Source organism: Chaetura pelagica, unplaced genomic scaffold, assembly GCF_000747805.2.
Source record: "Chaetura pelagica isolate M959 unplaced genomic scaffold, ChaPel_1.0 scaffold178, whole genome shotgun sequence".
NCBI lineage: Eukaryota > Metazoa > Chordata > Aves > Apodiformes > Apodidae > Chaetura > Chaetura pelagica.
In genome coordinates this window covers 3,164,068-3,184,632 of record NW_009954505.1, presented here as the reverse complement: position 1 = coordinate 3,184,632, position 20,565 = coordinate 3,164,068, and the positions used below count along the sequence as shown (strand labels likewise).

The following is a 20,565-nucleotide window of genomic DNA, read 5'->3' as shown; positions in this document are numbered from 1 at the left end:
AGCAGGAAAAAAACAGAAGAAAAACAATAAATAAGTACATATAATTAAATTCAAAATATATTTTCATTACTTAGGTTCAAAGAAAGTACTAACATAAAGGACAAAAATAATTACTGGAGATAAAAAAATAATTTGCCCCTTTTACTGCATCTTGAAAAAAATACCTCCCTCATAGTGGTTAGTTTCATAGTTTATTCAGACCTTAAGCCTCACTGCTGCCAAAAGTCATCCCATTTCTGCTTTAGCCCTCCCTACTGTGTTTCTCTGCCTGCTTCCCATGTGTTCATGCAACATCCACATCAGTCAGGTGAGCTTGGCCCAGCCATTTCGCCAGGTGGCCACACCGGCTTTTTGTACGGAAGGAAAACGGGGAATACCTCTTTTTTTTCTTTTTGGTAGTATGATCCCCGAGCAGTTTAACCCAGTTATGAAACTGTGGTTTGTCTCTCAATAAATGTCTCGTCTCCAGTGTGCTTTCCTATCCTGAGAAATGTCAGCTAGAGTTCCAACAGGATGCTGCATTTGTTTTCTGTCATGTTCACTGAAGCAAGCCTAGTCCATGGACTTTACAGCTGTCAGCATAAGCATCTCTGGAGAAGCTCTTTATGAGAACTTTCTAGATCACCTGAATTTAAGATTTTTAAATGTTTTCAGTGGAAATCTCATAAAACTAATCTATTTGTTTTCCATTAAGCTTCTGGTTTGTTTTGTTTTTGTGATTAGATTGTAAATGTCACTGGAGGACTGCTAGGTATCTTGTTGGTTAGTTTCTTAATAATGTGCTTCAAAGCACAGTGGGACAAAACCTTTAAAACAACATTTTAATAAGTAACACGAGTATTCCAAACTTCAAAAAAGGTTTACTTTTAGTCAAGATCGGGGCAGATAGTCTTATCAGCCTCATCCAAAGTGGTTTAACTATCCTGGCCCAACTGATTCTTCATTCACAAAATTCCTAGGTAGCCAGAGTAAGTTGCTGTATTTTTGCACTGACCTTTGTTTAACCTGCTCTGAGACTGCCTCTAAACACCAGTCTCCTGGTTAGAGATAGACGTGGAATGCAAACACAAACAAAGCCTCTGGCACATTTGAAATGGGAGATGGCCACTCCTTTTTCTCTCGTGCCAATGCAGAATGAAGGAGATGTAGATCATCCATTCAGATGGCAAGCTGATTAATATCACATATTTCCAAAGGCACGGTTTGTCATAAGAGATAAAATCAGTTTTACACTTAGATTAGATAAAAGTCTGAAAAGGCTTTATTCCAAGAGTTGGTTTTGCACTTTGCACTACAGGAGACTAAATTGAATAACCCATAGTCTAACCATCTATACAAAAAAGGAAATATTTTCAGGAATATACATTAATAATTATTCTTTGTGTTTCCATTAAATAAATAAATGAAACATGGATGATGTTAAAATGTTACTTCAATGCATCGTGACTCTGAAGAAAAGTTACTCATTTTGCAACATGGAGTAATTAAAAATTAGATATGTCTTTCTCTTTAAATGAGTATAATCTTTTAATTAATCTAAAGACAGTAATCCCAGAAAGTATGTTCCACATCTACATGACAATGAAGAAAGTTTTCCTAGCATAAACAGGTACTCCAGTCTTTATATGTCATTATTTTAGGTTATTTTTTCCTCACTTTCTGCCTTTGTTAAAAGAAGATATTCAGGCTCAAAATCTAGAGTGAAGTATGTGGCAATGATGTTACAGTTGTTAGGTGGAATAATTGCCATTTGCTTTTCTGATATTTTTGTTTATTTGTGAGTATATAGTAATTCTATAACCACCAACTCAAACCTGTAAAGAAAAGTTGATACTTCTTCTTTAACTGTATGGCTCCAAGAGGAAAGAAGTTATTTTTTGAGACACTGAGACAATTTTTTAATGGTAAATCTGAAACTGAAATCAAATGCATACCTTACTTTCCAAAGATCAGACTCTTTCTGCAAACGTCTTTCTTCTGTTTTGCATAGGAAGTTGGTGGCTAGTGAATAAAAATTGCTCTGGTTTTGATGAATTTATCCCAAACAGAATAGTCTTAAAAATCAGACCACCTTCAATTTAGGGTGTCTGATTTTGTTTGTCATTTAGAGATTATTTGCTGGAAAGTCACATGTGCATTTCTACTTGTGGGCAAAATTGCTTCATCCATAAGGAATCCCAGAGGCAGTGTTTTGCTCCTTCAAGGAAAATTTTATTGAGACATTAAAAAATCCTTCAATTCTAATATATTAGTTGGGGAAGTTTTCATGGGTATGATTCTAGCCCTTGGACACTCTGTTTGCCTTTAAATCAACTGGGGAAGTTCCCCTCTAACCTTGAACCTCTAGCCATGCGTAATTCTGTGATTTCCCAAACATCTGCTGGGGACTTTGAAACCACCACATTCATTTTCTTATGACCTAAGCTGCAATTTAGCTCAGGCCTCTGAAGATGAAAGCCAAGGAAGCCTCTGTAGAGAGAACACTTTCCAAAGCAGTTCTCAGCTTGTGGAGATGGGAACAGCTGGCCTGCTCTCCCATTTGGGTTGGGAAGGCTTCTTGTTTCCAGCTCCCCCACAGACATCTAAGGAACCCCCATTTTTCTTTCTTTTCTACACTCACTTGCTGAGGCAAGGGCCAGCAGACCCTATCCATCTGTCTGGAAAACCTGGAAAGAACCCTGATTTATTTATTTTTTTCAGTAAACTGTCTGTTTGAAGTCTTTGGATATTACAGAAATAGGAATAAATTTCCCACAAAAGCAGGAGGACTAGAATCAGTTTGCTTGTTTGCAGTAGAAAATGTTATTATTTTTGCTAAATCATAACAAGACCTCCTAGTCAGTTTTAAATCTGGTTTGTGGCATGGAAGAGACGTTTACACCAATAAAACAAACTTTAGATTCAAAGTAGTTCAGGACATAGATTTTCAAGGAATTTGCTGATGCTAAATCTAAGTGTGTGGATGTTGCTGAAATTTTCTGCAGAAAGATGTCCTCAAATCAAGCATAAACTCCTAGCAATAGATATCTTAGATTAAGGAGTCAACATTCATCTGGGATGGAGGAAGCCCAGATTTAAGTCTGCTCCCTGCATGATTCAGAGCCTCCCACAACCAAAGAGAGCGACAGTCTCCAGACTTTTCTAATGCAGCTCTCAGTCTCTTTTAATGAACTCCTTGGAAAGAGGGCTTGTTTTAATGTGGAAAAATGTAGAATGTAAAACCTCAAGTATTTTCACCAGACAGAACTCGCATTCCTTGGCCAGCCCCAGCTGGAAGTTATTGTCAAGGTTGCTGTTCATCAAAGGACTCAAGCAGAAGGCAGAGCCTTATTTTGGTATTTCTGCAGCACCTGTACAGCAGAGCCCTGTTCCATGCCTGTGGCTCTTTGGCCTGACATATGACTCCTCAGAAACATACAAGTAAATAATATTCAATGCTAATCTCACAAATAGTCCCTTTAGGGCCAGAGCTAATACGGTGCACTTAAAGTTAGGCATGTGCTCAATTATAAAGTTATTACTGAATCAGAGGCCTTGTAGGCTGAAAATTCGATTAAGGAATATTTCAACTTGAGAAAAGCCCCCAGATTAAATGCTTTTTATTTTTTCATACAAAGCTCAGACATATCAAATAATTTTGGAATATTCTTTTCACTTTTAATAAGGTTGTGCAAGCTATGAAGTTGGAAATGTCTTCAAATGAAGTTCATAAAATAATATACTTGTCAGATTTCAAAGAAAAAGAGAAGTCTGCAGTCAGTGTGTAAGAAATCCAAAGGTTTTTTTTCCAGGCATTTTCTTTTTCTTAGTCTAGACTTTTTTAAGTTACGATTTAATCAATACTTTATTATTCAAACCAACTAAAGCATTAAATGAAACAATGTTGACTTAACCTTCTTGTAACTCTGTGCTTCACGACAGTTATCCCAAAGATTAAACAGATCTGCTCAACAGAATGAGTTTGTGATGTAAGTGGGTGGTGATAGAAGTAACACTTTGAGTGGAAACTACTCAAAAATTCTGTGAAGTGCTACCGTAGTTAAGTGCCAAAGTTGGCTCTGGCGTGAGCAGACCCCATTAGCAACACAGGAGTTGCACCCACATGCAGTGCATGTGCTCCCTGCCCCGACTGAGCCCACTTGGGATTCCTCACTCTCCGGTGGATTTTCAGTCCACTAGTGAAACTGGAGTCAGAGCAGAGGAACGTTGCACACTGGGTGGCTCATTGGAAACAGTTTTGCAGCGTTTCACGCCAAAGCGCAGAACGTGGTGGGGCGGGGGGTTGGTGGGGTGGTGCTGATGCAGCTGGGGTGGTGGGATGAAGAGAAGAGGAGGAATGGGAGGGACCATCTTGATTTGACTAGTTCTTCCGCAGTCCCTCAGTGGCCCGTGGAGAGACACTGGCACTGCCAGAGGTTTTGGGTGAGCTGCTCCATGATCTGTGTCTCCTTACGGACCATGGTGGGAAGCAAGGCAGGACAAACAGGAGTTAAATAGGCACCTAAAACTATACACTGAGAGTACTTTCTAAATGTTTACCTACTGACTGCTGGTGTCCTCAGCACTTTCAGTACCATCTGACCTCTTCCATAAAAAATACGGGGTTTTTTTGTAGCCCTGATATCTTAATTAATAATGAAGTCTGTAAAATATGCACTCAAAACTTAAATTTTATGAAGGTTTGAGAAGGATAATACAAAACCTTAATGTAAGAAGGCCTTTGTAAACAAGTCCCATTTGCCCTGAGGACACAATGTATTTCCCATAAGAAGGTTATTTGTAAAATTGGCCCTGGTCCAAATTTAGATATATTAGCATTTGCTTAATCTTAATGAGTTCCATAATATGCTTACAGATAAATGCATGCTTAAACACATTGTTGGAAGAAAAAAACAGAAGGCTAAGGCAGATCAAGGGGATCATCAGACTGAAAAATAACTAAGGGGTGAAATACAGTTACTTGTCACCTGGAACTGTTCCCTGTTGTTCTTCAACATTAGTTCTCACTAGCCCAATGGAAAAGGTGAAGTGGCTCTTGGAGCAATTGGCCAGGGTTGAAGGCTGCTCTACCCTCTTAGCAAAGTGTATATGGAAGCATAGCTTTGAAATCACTGCTTTAAACTTTTATGTATTTTATGATATGATAGATATCATAGATATGATTAGAACCTTTTTCTTTTTTCTCTGACTCTTTATGGATACATGTAGGCGACGCATACTACTGCTGGGGGGGAAGTACGTTTTTCTTGTCATACAGAATGTTGACTTTTCACTTTAAAAAATCAGTCTCCCCCAGAAACAAAACATTTTCAGCTGAGAACCAAAATGTTTCTGGTTTAAGTTTTCTTAGTTTTTGACAAAAGTCAACATTTTTCATAGAAAGCAAGTATTCTTTGTAAGGTTTTTTTTGCATTAAAAACAGTTTCACTGGCTCATATATTTGTATGTCTTGAATCTGAGATGTGTTAAACATCTCCTGAAAAGACTTCACTTCTCACTGATGTCTGCTATAACTGACATCTCTCAGTCCTCACAGGACCAGGCTTTTCTCACTTGAGTTAGAAATACCTGATGAGTATCTATCTGCAAGTCTTACATCCTACAACCAAGTCATTCAGGATCCTTTCAGTATTTTACAAAATCCAAGATGGAAAAAAACAAAACACATCGATTATACACAGAAACGAGCAGAAAATGATAAACCAAACATTTTACAAATTACAAATTTGTAATTAGTAAAGGCAAATGTCCAAAAAGATTTTGCTAATCAAAATTACTTGCTTTGTAGGTAAATGCATCCCGCCAAGAAACAAAGCTGATGGAAGAATGTGACCAGCTCATTGAAATAATACAGCAAAGACGACAAATAATTGGAACCAAAATCAAGGAAGGAAAGGTAAAAGCTTTTCTCCTTTAATCCTCAAGTAGGTCAACACTGCTTCCTCTTGCTTAGAGCTTTTTTTACCTCATGTGCTATTAATACATACTCGTAAAAGTCATTATGTAGTCCTGGGCTACTACTGCTTTCATGTAAAGGGGAATGAAATATGTCAAGATGAGTACACTAGACCTCAGCAATTTATCTGGCATTTCTCCTGTTACATGTGATTATGATTTTGAAGGATAATCACAGAAATGAAGTCACTATCAATAAATGATAATAAAATGATGGCTAATTAATAATTCCCTTACTCTGTTATATGTCTGACAGTGCTTCCCCCAAAGTTTTCACTTTCACAAAGTGTCACAACACTTGGTATCATGGTTTGCAATTATGTACATGAATATGTTAATTTATATATTATAATTATTTATTAAAATACAATAACATTAAAACCTGTTTCATTAATTGTCATTCTTGAGAATAGGAAATCCAACTTATTTATAAAAAACATGCATGAAATTAAATTAAGTGTGCATTTCCGATTACTTAAGTACAATGATTATTAGCGACCAACGTATTGAGTGGGAAAAATCTCTGATATTCAAGTTTCAACACATTTTGCTAGATATCTGTTAACTGAGAAACACATTAGAGTTCAACTAATGTTCTCATTTTCTAGGTACATGGTGTTTACTATTTAACTGCTAAACTAAGTCAAATATAAACTCTTCTTGTGTGGGAAAAGCTAAAGAAAGGAAGAAAGTCAAGAGCAGGTTAAATGGTTCATGCGGCTGTCAAGATATTCCAATTAACTTGAAATAAAAAGCCTGTAGGCAAGGGCTAACTTAAACATGTTGGAAACCACAGGTCCTGTGCAATATGTGACAGAACCTGAATTTTCTCATGCTGTTAAAAAAATAAAATCCCCTTGAAAATAGAAAAGGTGGCCTTCTACATTATTGTTTCAACTCTGTTTCTCTACCCAGTGAGAACAGATGTGCTTCCAATGAAGTGGAAAACTTTCCGTTCATTTGGATTTGTGCTGTATACATGAGTTGCTTTTAAAAAAATCTATTGCTTGCAAAGGTGTATTATAATGTCCATTAAAGCAAGGAAATTTTCTAATACAATTTACTCCATATTTATTTGAATATAGCTGATATCAGAATCTGTCCCCATTCTTTGTTCTACTTTGTTCAACTACAAGCTATATAACTTGAGGTCCAGTAAAGATCTGGAATGCTTTACCCTATATGTTGCAAATGTTGAAAGATTTCAGGGGTTCAAGAGACCCCTGTGAAAAGCCACAGGAAATTCTGCCCAATGTACCTTCTTTTAAGAGAGCCTGTAGCTAAGAGTCTTTCTAGAAGGTAGGGGATGGCAAATTCATCTATAGGACTATAATTATGACTACAGAGCTGGAAACACTCAGGTATAGAAGTCCAGCTATGGCTGCAAGGTTGCAGATTCAGACATGAGTTTAATAGTGTGGTGCAGCTTCATTCTTCATCTCACCTATCACTCAACACCTATACAGTCCTACAGAGCATTAACAGGAAAAACAAATAAACAAACAAAAGTTTATATCTCAAATAGATAAGATAATTTTACTGCAGATGTCATTCCCCCATTGGGGGGGTGGGTGAGGAGCAGTTGAGACAAGACTCTTTTAAAGTTTATCATCAGTTGTCTTCTTGAAGAAGATGCAAAAAAGAATCAAGCAAACAAAATCTTGTTCATTTGGAGACCTCAATAATCATGGCATGCCTTCTGATTGCTAAGAACTCACAAGGCAACATTTATTTCAGTTCACTGTTTATATTGTTAATTAAGAAGTTAAAAAAGATATGAGCTACTTAATACTACAATGAACCTTTCCCTGGTTAGTCTGGCATACACAAAATTGTAATCTCTGCAAATGTACAGTTAATGAAAATATTACAGCATTAGTTCAGCTTAGAACCTGATCATGTCATTAGCATTATAAAAATCTTTGCTTCCCCAGCAATTTTTTGCCTTTATTGTGTTTGTCTTTAGAAGAAGCACCAATGCTACAGGAGAGGAATCATTTGGCCAATATTTTCTTTTCAAAAGTTTTTAAAAAGATTAATTTTCCTACTGGTTTCTGCTTCTGGGTAGGTGCACTAAGATAGCTTTATCACTGGTCAGGATGCAATTATATGTGAAATTCAACTCAGCAGCTTTGTAGCTTGTGCCCTATATTGCTGAGATTGAGAACCTTATCTTGACTAGAAATTAATATATTTCTGCTGATCCACATGGTTGCAAGTTTCCTTTTTTCTCATATAACTGGGTCTTACTGCCTTTCTAAACGCCTTCCTATTTTCTACTCCTCTTCAGACTGTGATCCTGATGTGATACCAATAGGAAGGACTTCCAGACCTATAAGGAACTAGAAGTTTTGTTAGCCAACTTTATCTTTAAATGAAGTATTGACTGTGGCCCTCCCTAACCTTTCAGCTAATGGTTGCAGTCACACCTACTGTGTTTATCTCCAGCACATATGTTTGCAGTAATAATAATCAGCTCTCCAGCACTAGTGTGCTCTCATCCAGTTAAAAATATTCAAGAAGAAAATACCTTTTTTGACTACAAGCATATAATGAAAAAGGCAGGCATGTATTGTGACAAAAATTGAACAGTCTTTTTCTGTCAAGTTTTCAATTTATTATTATTTTTTGTGAAACTCACGTCAGTATTAGAAAAAATTAGTTAATCTGTAAGACACCCTTAACACAGATCTCATCACTTCAGGGCAACAATTACCTAAATAGCCCTTAGTTATCATGTAAGCAGAAAGTACCAGGAAATTATGTTTCTTCTGTAGGAAAATAGGCCAGCTGTGCTTGTTTTGGCTCTCCCCTGTTGTTTTCCATGTGGAAAATATTCAGGCAGAAAGGTTGTGCCTGCCCCTTGTTAAAAATGTTACGTGGCTAGATGGGGCTCACCATCAAGCCAGTGTGAAAAAAGCTCTTGTCAGTGAAGCCATCCATCTTAACTTCCCCTTTGCATTCCAGCTTTGCCTCGGAAGTGCCAAATGCAATCATGATTTCTGACCTTAGAGAGGTGACTGCTTTCTTATGTTTCCACTCAAGGTGGTGAGGTTGAGAAAACTGGCTCAGCAGATTGCGAACTGCAAACAGTGCATTGAGCGCTCGACGTCCCTCATCTCTCAGGCTGAACAGTCGCTGAAGGAGAACGATCACGCTCGCTTCCTGCAAACGGCTAAAAATATCACTGAAAGGTAAATTAGAAGACATTCCTCTCAAAAACCCAAAAAAACTCAGCTTAAGGCAGATGGGCTGCCATAGCTGCCGTATGTCTTGTCCCACCACAGATGTGGCCCAAGCCAGGGGGAGTTCATTGACACATTCCCTCAGAACATTACTTTGTGCTGTACCAGAGTGCGAAGGACCTTACTGTAGTGCTCTATCAAAACATCCCTTTGGAAAGAGAAGCAGTCAAAAAAAGGTGTGAAATAAGATTTAGAACAGTAATAGCATGCACTAAGGTGGTTGCCAAGTAGATGTCTGGTGCTAAAAACACTAAAAAAAACAGGTTTCTGGAGTCTGAGGTACCTATTCCATGGAGAATTCTGAGATTCAGAAATAAATCCGGCAGCGAGTACATTCCTTAGAACATATTTGGAATTATCTTAATGGATTAATATTCTTCACAAAATAGGAAGTGGCAAGGTAATGAAATGTGTCACTTAGGGAACATGCATCTCTGAGGTACCCACTCACAGAGTTGGAGATTCAACAGCTTGGGTGTCTGGAAATTATGGCAGCTGCTGTGTTGGGTCTCTGTATGTAGGGAATTTCTACTGCGTCTAGCATCCTAGCTCCTCTTAAAGCATGCCAGGTATATCAGGGACCCAAAGAGAAGGGAGCATGTCTTTCCAGGAAGCTGTGCTGTCAGAAAATTAAGTCTGGTTTTCAGTGCAACACTGAGAATGCTGAAATATTCCCATCGAATTTCAGCAGTATTTTCTGATTAAAAAGTGTTTTGTTAGAATTATCAGCTGTTTAGCCATCTGTCAGAGAAACAAAACAAAAAAAGAATAGAGGTTGTATGTGGACAATGAAGAAGAGAACTATAAAAAGGATGCTCATTTATTCAGCTATTTTTTTATTTCTGGGTTCACATTATATCTTCACATTGTCCAGCCAATTTTCACCTAATCCAAAGCATGAAGTTCCCTGCTCTCATTTATTTTCTTAAGTCTGTCAATGACTATGGAATGCTGTATGCAGATTATCTGAGTATCAGGAGTCACCAAAGCTATTTACTCAATTTATTAATAAGTCAGCAGCTGGGTACAGGTTCAGAGAACTGAAAATCTTTTGAAAGACAAGACAAGGCAAGACAAGGGATTACATTTTCTCTGTCCAGTTTGGCCCCAGTTTTTATTCTGTCACTAAGATATGTTGTGGCACATTTTTTTTAATTTTTTTTTTTTTCCAGCAGACCCTAATATTAAGACTGCCACATGAGTACCATGAGTAAAAGCTGAAGGTGAGGGTCTGGCCTTTTTTTCAGTATTTAGTGGAACAAGCAGTAGGGCAGAAATCTGTGAAGACACAAAGCTTTTTAATTGACTACTAGAGAGTAATCAGAGAAGCTCCATTTTGAACTTGTAAACATTAACATTTACATCATAAATACAGTCACAGGAGAGATACTCAGAGAGCAGAGATTAGACCAGCTGACAAATATGCCAAATCAAATCTAATTCCTGGCTATCACAGATTGCTGTCTACAATGAGATGGTTAAGAACACCCTGAAAGTCAGAGAATAATTTTAAACAGTGAATAAAACTGAGGGGAAAAAAACCACCGAGTGCTTACAGACAAATTGCAAGTGGAAAAAGAGATTAAATCTTATTAATAAATGATTCCCCAGAAGCAACTCTCCTAGTTCTTATGTGGTGAGCAATATTTTGTTTGATTCTAGACTGCTCATGTAACAGTCTCACCATGGCCTGAGCTCCAGCTGCTAAAACAGTCTCCTGAAATTACGCTCATTGCATTTCTTCATCCATATATTTCAAAGTAATTGCAGTATAATATTCTCTGTTGTAAGCACAACAGGTAACTATGTATAGCTAAGACATTACACACACTACAATGATTTAGGTCATACATTATTTACAGTGGGTGAAATGCATTTATCCTAGAAAAACCTTTTCCAACGAAGTACAGTGTCAGATAGAGCATGCAGAAGTACAAGAGGGAATTCAATCCACTGAACCTAATATGGTGACATGGTGTCTGAAAGTGTGAGATGTTGAGCTCACCGAAAGCACACACTTTAACACACTTACTCACAGTGCACCCTTTGCATAGCCCCAGAGAGCAGTTCTAAAGGGCCTGGTGATACAGTCTTCTTCACAAAAAAATATGTGTTTTATACAGGCTTTCAAAGAAGCTCCTGATTTTAGATACCTGCTTGCTGGTTTATTAGCAAGACCTTTGTTAATTTTGCAGAAGTGTGTGTCACCGAGTTTGCCCTAACATAGGCTCTACAAGAAACGTGTGTCTTTTTTTCCTAATAGATATAAAAGCACCAGGGTATAATTGCAGACGAACTACTAGGGGTGGGATGGGTGGGAGAGAAAAAAAAGAAGTGAAGGAGCTTAGGGCATTTTTCCCTGTAAGTGCATGGGGCATTTTAATTATCCTCTCCAAAAAAACTAACATTTCTAGTAGGATCTACTTTAAACTAACTTCTGCTATCACAGTTGCAAGAGCAACAGTATTGAGAACTGTATAACACAAATTATTGACTAATAGACATCCTCAGCTCAGTTTTTGAAAACTGTGCTGAAAACAGTGAGATGTGCAGCTCAATTTTTTACTTTCTTAACTGTATTTTTGTAAAATACTACACAAGAAATACATGAAAACATAGTTCTTAGCAAGCATTTGGCCTTGAGCCATTTGAGCCCTATCTACAGAGAAATATTCTAATTTGGGAAACTGTTAATTGACGCAGTCAAAATATCTTGATCACCCATGTCACAAATGACAGGTAAGTGACATGCATTGCTGTTTACCTCCAAACTAGAGCAGTTAACTAAATGAGGTTTAAGAACCTCTTTGCTTAAGTGGACCAAACTTTCTATAAACATATCTGGGATCCAGGTCTCCAGTAACATGTATTTTGAGATACCAGGCTGAAGGATCTGAAAAATGCACCGTGATGGCACTTCTCTATATATTATTAGTATGTCTGGATGGATAAAAAGTAGATGTAGCTCTTTAAATTACATAGGCAAGGAACCTTTTCAGATTTGGAGGAAATGTAAGTATGCACACATGTTTGCAGGGAAAAGCCTTTCAAAATAAACGGTGCTGACATCTATTTGTTTTATCTCTGGCTGGTGCTTTTTGAAGTTAACAGCAGTGTGCTGTGCTGAACAGCTGAGCAGTTGTGGGGATCCACACCGAACCTTTGGGAGGACAATGCCAAGGAATGCCTGGAGCAAGAAACTACTTGGGAAAACAGGCATTGTTAGAGATGCAACATCTGTCAGGATTGCTTAAAACACAGATAGAAATAGTGCCATTACTACTTTGATTCAGTGGGTGACTGGAAAGAAAAATTCAAAATACGTCGTCGCTCAACCAATATTTTGTAAAAAACTTATTTAATGCTGCTTGTTAGGCAAAAGATGAGTCACAAGGGATTTTTACTGGCGATTTTACTCCCAAAAATAAAAGTGACAGGAGCTTTAACTTAAACCATGTAAATAAAATATGTCAAAGTTTTCATCAAGCTAATTGAAAAGCTATAACAATTATGATTATTAGGTCCTACTTTGATGTGAATTTCCTTGTCTTGTGTGCTAAAGTATGTTTTTTTCATCTCATTATAGGGTTTCCATGGCAACTGCATCCTCCCAGGTTCTAATTCCTGAAATTAATCTCAATGATACCTTTGATACTTTCGCACTTGATTTTACCAGGGAGAAGAAATTGTTGGAATGCCTTGATTACCTTACAGGTATCTTTTTTTTTTTTTTTTTTCTCAAGTTGCTACTATTACATGTTCCTTATAAAATAGTAGTAATAGGATTTTCTTTATTCCTCTCTGTGGTCAGTTACCCTTGGCTGGTGCCCACTAAGCTGGTCTCTCACTCCACCTTCTCAGCAAGATGGAGGAGTAAATAAGATGAAAAGCTCAAAAGGTCAAGATAAGGACAGGAAGATTGCTGAGCAATTACTGCCACAGGCAAAACAAACTCTAATTGGGGAAGATTAATGTTATTTATTGCCAATTAATTTTAAGAATAGGAATTAGATATAAAAACAAAACTAAAAGCGGTGTCCTTCCCATTTCTTACCCCACATGCTTCCCAGTCTGAACTTCACTCCCAGCTCCCATAGCACCTCCCTCAGATCTGTGCAGGTGGCTGGGAAAGGGGTTATGGTCAGTTCATTACACATTGTCTCTGCCTTTCCATCCTCTTCATCATCTTCCCCTGCTGTCATGTGGGGTCTCTCTCACTGGATGCAGTTCTTCACTAATTTCTCCAGTGTGAGTCCTTCCCACAGGCTTCAGTATGGGTCCTTTCCACAGGGTACAGTCCTTTGGGAATGGACTGCTCGGGCATGGGTCCCTCATGGGCAGTTTCTGCTAGAAAACCTGCTCCTCCATAGGCTCCTGTCCACAGGCTTCAGCTTCCTTGAGGGCACATCCACCTGCTTCAGTGTGAGTCCTCCACAGGCTGCAGATGAATACCTGCTACACCATTAACCTCCAGGAGCTGCAGGGAGACAACCTGCATCACCATGGTCTTCTCCACATACTGCAGGGCAATCTCTGCTCTGGTGCCTGGAGCACCTCCTCCCACTCCTTTTTCACTGACCTTTGTGTCTGCCTGGCTGTTTCTCTCACTCTTCTCTCTCAGCTGCTACACAGCCATTTTGACCCTTTCATAACTCTGTTATCACAGAGGCACTACCTCCATCACTTACGAGCTCATCTTTGGGCAGCAGCAGGCCCATCTTGAAGGCAGCTGTGTTCGACATGGGGTCAGATCCTAGTCTCTCCTCACAGAATTCACCTCCCACTACTAAAACCTTGCCACATAAACCCATTACATTCTCTTTCTTAATTCCAAATATATTACTCCCAGCAGCCCCTGAATGCCTCAGGAAGCAGTAGGTGCTACAGAACACAACTGGGATGCATTTCCTGTCTCCTCTCCTTGCATCTCTCCCCATTAGGGTGTGGACAAGTGGCAGTGAGAAACAGTTAAAAGTCACTGCAGCGGAGTGAAATGAAATAATAGCTGGAGCTCAGCCTGGAACAGCCACAGTAGGGAACCAAATCCTATTTCCTATAAGCAACCAAAAACTTTTCAAGCAATCAGCATAGAGGGTTCAATAAGGAAAGACATTTTCTCCTGCCAGTGACACTGTCTGTTTCCCCCCTCACAAAACTGGAGGACCTCACTGTGTCTGGGGTTAGAGAGCACATGATGTGCTCTGCACCCAGGCGTGGGATGGACTCTCCACAGAGCAAAGTCCCACCTCACTAGACTGAGAGCTTTGGCCTGAAGAAATCTGCAGGATTAGATCCTTACTGAAAGCCTGAGTAATGTGTGATTTCAGAGTATTTAATGACTCACAAAGAGAAACAAATTACTGTAATTTAGGGTGTTTTGATTTCAATGCCAGAATTAGAACAATTCATTCCAGTTCAATTGAAAACAGAAGAGACACAGGGTAGTTTTTCATTTTCCAGGATCTTTAAGCATCTGCTGTTAACAGAGAGAATCTGCAATGAAAAACATGAAGAACTGTAATGGAAGCACTCAAGAATGTTTCCCAGGCCCATTTTCTTAGCCCAGATTGCAGAACATATACCTGTGTTATTGCAGAAGAACAGGAGAGCTCAGAGCCTCCTCAATGCCAATCATGGGATCTTTTCCATGCAGAGGGCTGGCTTCTGGTTTTTCTTCAGAGGAAAGGCTGAGAGAGTTGAGGTTGTTCAGCCTGGAGAAGAGAAGGCTCTGAGGAGACCTTGTTGTGGCCTTTCAATACTTAAAGAGGACTTATAAGAAAGATGCGAAGAGACTTTTTGGTATGGTCTGTTGTGATAAGACAAGAGGTAATGTTTTAAACTGAAGAGGGCAGATTCAGACTAGTTATAAGGGAGAACATTTTTTACGAAGAGGGTGGTGAAACACTGGCTCAGGTTGCCCAGAGAAGTGGTTACATTCAAGGTTAGGTTAGACAGTGCTGGTCAACTTGATCTGAGCAACCTGATGTAGTTTCAGATGTCCCTGCTCACTGCAGGGGGATTGGACTAGATGACCTTTAAGTATCCTTTCCAACCCAAACCATTCTGTGTTTCTATTAACAAGAGAACACGTTAGTACGGGGAAGAGCAAGGCTAGCTACGTGCACATGGCAGCACCACCCTTGTCTTTTCAAGCTGCCGGGTTCTTGCCATATCTGAAAGAGAAATTTTATCTACAAGAAATTTCTGTATCACTGTGTGACTGGTGAATCAGTGTTTAACACATACTCACATACTCAAGTAAGTAATGCACAACAATAATGACGTGAGTGTAATCTGAACTTTTTTGCAGCACCAGTGAAATGTTACAGTGTCTGACTTGCCTGAAAGTCTGCTGGAACCGTCTTGCTTATTTACCTCAAATTTATAAAAAAACAAAGAAATGAAAGGAAGTATTAAGGAAAAGCCAGACTGATTTGACTTAACCTGTAAAATAATCAGCCTCAGCTTCCTTTATAGTTAAAGAAGAGGAGTAACTACCTCAGTTTAAGGCACATGTATCAGGTCAGTTGATTCCATTCTGGAGGTGCTTATTTCTCACAGTTGGCTCCAAACAGAGATTAGAGAGACTCATTCAAATGTAGAATATTGTGCTTTAGGTGAATTCTATCTAGCAATCTGTTCACTCATCCCCCAAATCTTATCCCCTTTGTGCATCATATGCCAATACAACCAGCCTAATTGCTGTACATTGCAGAAAATGAAGGTTGTATTTGTACCAAAGGAAAGGTTGTTTTGCTAATCCTTTCCATGGTCTGTCACACTGGCTGTGTCATTTACACAGCTCCTACTCTGCCTCCTTCCTGCCTCATCCACAATCTCGAGAAGTTGCTCACAATGCAGTCTAAGGGAACTTGCAAATGTGTCAAGCGTTATAGCTGATTTTTCCTAATCTACTATCTTTGTCCTTGCTCTTGATGCCCAGTGAAAAACAATTTTAGCTGGCTCTGTCTTTATACTATTTACCATCCCATCAGTAAATAGCATATATCTGCAATAGCAAAATCAAAAACACATCTCCAAATTATTTGACCATAAAACACAACTTATGCAGACAGTTAAAATACTTTTATGTAAATATATGTATATGTGTATATACGTATAGTCCCAAGAGTCAAATGCATTTGATTATTCTCTATTGTTGTTCAGAAACTCTAGAGGAAGATTAGTTTTATTTTACCCCTTTCAGACTGATGAATGGAATCTTCACAGATATTAAACTGAAAACTGTGTGATGGAGTGAATTGGGCTTTACTTTTATCATATTTTACAGTTAAGTAAAGTGAAGACCATTTGCAAGTCCTAGTGGTACATCCGTGTTGTGAATCAAAAGAAGAAACCTATGTCATATCTATCATCTGTACTGCTTCTGAACAAAATGTCAAAGCCTGAATTACATCTTCATTCTGCTCTCAGTTGCCTTAGAAGCAATTTGCCTTGGTTGTCCTCTGAAGATTTTATTCTCCTTTGGTTCTCCCTAGTGTACTTTCTTTCAGATCTTCTTCATCATCCATCTCCCTGACCCCCATTTTCTTTGTGGCACACTTAAGTTTGCTTCTTTCTTTCTTCACAGGCTATTTCTTTACCAAATATAAATTTAGCTAGTTTCTGCTTGTCGTTTACACAGCTGTCTGTCAAAGGTTCTGCTATCCAAATGAAAATCTCTGATATCTCTCTGAAAGTTGCAAGCCAGACACTGAGATATTGAACTCAGTATAGTAAAACAATACCCTTAATCTTTCTCTGACTGTACTATCCTCTGTATATATAGCCTTATGTCTTCTGAAAAGCCTTCTTTCTTATCTTCCAGTTGCTCAAGCTCTTCATCTGGAACTCATCTTTTTCCAAACGTGTACCTAGATAGATCCAGGCAATGCATGTGATTTGCAAGCTCTCTGCACAATATTACTGACATAAGGACTTTTTTTTATTAATTGTGAATCAGAAATACTTGTTCTGTGTCTTAATACTTTGAAATCAATTGCAGGAACAACTGTTCTTTGACCTTGCAATTTGCCCTGCTTCAGAAATCACATCTGAAACAATGATACATTTTCTTCATCCATCACTTTAGCTATGACTGCACAAAGAAATATGTATTGCCTAGCATGTGCCAGCAGTTTTTTCACATTAAAACAACTTCACTCTGGAAGCCCTTCACAACCTAGCTTTCCTCCCAATTCTTTCAGTATTAAAAGATCAAAAAGACACCGCCAACTACCTCAGTCTCTTGCTTTGGGTGTAATCTCTTCTCATTCTGTTGGTTTTAAACAGTTCTGGTTTACTCAAAGACTATGTCTAGATGGTTGTGTGACTGACTGTCCTGGTTTGAGCCAGGATGAAGCCAATTTTCTTTTTACTTTATTTTTTTTCCTTCAGTGAATTCTTTCAAGCAGCAAGCTTTCCAGCCCATTATCAGTGGACTGATAATGTGGATCCTGAGTCAAACTGTGACTCTGAACTCTTGATGGCAACTCATGTGTGAAATGTTACTAGCCCACCAAATTTTTACCTATGTCTGATATAACTGTGCCTTTCAAGTTCCTGCATGCTGGTTCAATCTAGTGTCACAATACACTATGGAGCCCGTAATGAACAGCTGAGAAAGTTTTAGAGAAGCTACCTCAACTTTCTCATGGTCAAACCAACAATATGAATATTTCTAGCAACATAAAGTCAAAGAGATGGTTTACACCTTTGTTTTTTAGTCAGTATCAAAATCAGTAAGGAACCTTTACAAAGTCAGTCACCACATCTCATCAGGGAGGTGGAGACTGAGCAAACAAAAGGAAATTGAGGTGAATTTAGTCAATCTCTGTGAGCTTGAGCTGAAAGAAATTACACTAGTCACCAGGAGCCACCACATTCATTCTGGGCTTCACCACTGAGAGGTAGCAGTTTCCCTAAACTGCTTCTCAGGTGTATGGACCATGTGGGTGCTTTCAGCCTGCATCAGAGCAAAAGCCATGCAGAAGACATTGAACTGTTGGTGGGTTAGACTAAACTGTTAGAAAGGGAGCAGGTATGCTCACCAGGTCAGTTACTTCTGGGAGTAAATTTAAGAAACTGCTTTTCTAATATTAGTTACTGTATTAGATAGTGCTTTTCAGGTGGTTCCTGACTATTGAAGTATGGCTGCTCATTTTTGAGGTGAAGTCACACAAATGAATTAAAGCAGCTTTCAGCATTGATTTTCACTCTTATCAAAGTGAAATTGATTAATGATTGCAGATGGATGAAAGTCAAGGTGGCTGCAACAGTTCTACTCCCAGATATTTGATGGCCACCCCATGACCAAGGAGATCCGCAGATATTAGGAAGGCCTTGCTAAGTCTGCTGGCTCTGATTCCAGGATTGCTCACTGCTCAAGGCTGTTCATTTTAGGATTTTCAAAGGTTGCTTCATTTTTTTTTTAACTCTCCTTGACACTGTGTAGCAGTTTGTAGACATGAGGCTGCCAGTAGCTGAAGATAATAACAGCATCAGCTGTCAAACTCCAGCCTTGTTATGTTTGCAAGCCAGTGTGCTCTGTCCTCACCCTGAAATGGACTGGGAGGGCTCAAACGCAATCCCTGCTTCTCCACAGGAAACAAAACTAGAGGGTGGATTTGAAATTTTATGTCTTAACAGTGTTAAGACTTTTCAGAACTGATCAAGGCATTTCTTCCATTGCTGTGCTGGAAGTGTGCTGGGCTTCCTCTTCACTGTGAAGCCCAGTGATGGAGCAAGCCTGAGACAAGACCTCATGAGAGAAGGTGTTCGTGCAGCCTTGAGCTTGCTCTGGGGTCTCTGCAGAACTTTCCCCATGGCATCTGGGCCCTGTAACAATACTAGTGAATTTGATAAGGATTACTAGAAAATGTGATAGTGAAGATAACTGACTAAGGTCCATCTCTTTAATTGCATTGAGGACTTACACTTTGCAACGGAGTTTGTGCTGTGGAGTGATGGATTTGGCAGTCAAAGTTCTGCATTATTTTGAAAGTTGTAACAAACATTTGCATGCAGACTTCTGTTTGCAGAAGAAGCGTGTGGGCTTTGTTTTATTCTGAGTGATTTACTAAATTAGTGTTTCTGAAGAGCTGAATTTCATGCAGGATGGTGTCACATGGTGTGGATTAATCATAAGAGCAAGAGAAAAGATGTCCTCCTTACATCAAATCTGTTTTGTCTGTCATTCCCATTTAATGAAGGCTTGTAAATCTCCAGCCATAAGACCAGCCAGGTGTGCATATGAAGAGATAACTTATGCTGCCATTTTCAAAGGAGTGGAAGATACTTGGGTGCTATTAAAATGCAGTTTACTTTTCATCAAACTTTCCATACATGAATATTTATTATCTGTGTTGTAGTGAAAAGAGGTGCATTTCTTAAGTAAAAGTTTTGCTCTGTTAGGTGCAGGACATGACCAAAGGACACTTTAGTTAAATACTAGCACAGAAAAAAATGGATCCACCTGTATATTTGTAATTAATATTTCTTTCAGTATTTTGTTTTCCCTTTGAAAGGCAAAATATGAAAATGAAGCTTCAAGCTAGGGAAAAATAAATATAGTTTCAATAAATTGTTCTGCTAAATACATTTTGGAAACACAAGCTGTTACCACCAATGCAGCACTGCATAACATTCACAGCATTTGGTTGTCCTCAGTACACAACAGCAGCATTAATCTTTACAGAAGATTGTGGGGTTTATCTCCTTCTTTTGTTTCTGTTCTCCTGGATGACTGTTCTTATTTCATTTCTCTCTCTCTCATTATTAATACCCATCTGTCTCAAGGGCTCCTCTGCTGAGAAGAATAAAAAAGCACCAGTAGGCTTCTGTGCTATAATATTTGGAGCATCATAAATCACAGTCATATCATGAAACATTTGGAAGCTTTCTTATGCCTCTTGCTTCAAAGAGGCTTCTTGGAAATGCTTCTGCATTTTCATATTTGGGAACATACACTAATAAAGCAGGGATGTGAACTATATCATAATTCTTAATGGAAGATAAAATCAATGTTTCATAAAAATGAGCTGTAAAGGAAGAATTCCTTCAGAGGGGTGTTTTTTTTAGTGCTGTTAATTGTGGCTAACAGAAGTTAAAGAGCTGATGGCAAAAGCAGCATCTGGAGTTTCCTTTCTTTTCCTTTAATTTCGGCATATTGTGGTTGTTTCAGCTTGAGTGCCCTCCTCCCTCACTCTGTGACAGCTGGAAGGAACACTATTAAGCACAAGGATTTTTTTTAAATTTTTTTTGCATGATAGTTACATGTAGGAAAGATGATTAGGAATGAAGCTCCCACAGAGACAAGCATGCAGAAGGACCCACCAGACTAATTTGTGTCTTATTTAGGTGCTTG

At 38.7% G+C, this 20,565-nt stretch overlaps 1 protein-coding gene across 2 annotated transcripts in view; it reads left to right on the top strand.

Annotated features, from left to right (window-relative positions):
- MID1 (midline 1) overlaps window positions 1-20,565 on the top strand; it is a 97,055-nt gene that overhangs the window by 60,667 nt on the left and 15,823 nt on the right. For both annotated transcript variants that reach the window (XM_010004650.1, XM_010004651.1), the window contains exons 3-5: window positions 5,789-5,896; window positions 9,001-9,149; window positions 12,787-12,914. In XM_010004650.1, coding sequence (XP_010002952.1) covers window positions 5,789-5,896; window positions 9,001-9,149; window positions 12,787-12,914 — 385 coding nt within the window. The remainder of the gene's footprint in view (window positions 1-5,788; window positions 5,897-9,000; window positions 9,150-12,786; window positions 12,915-20,565) is intronic.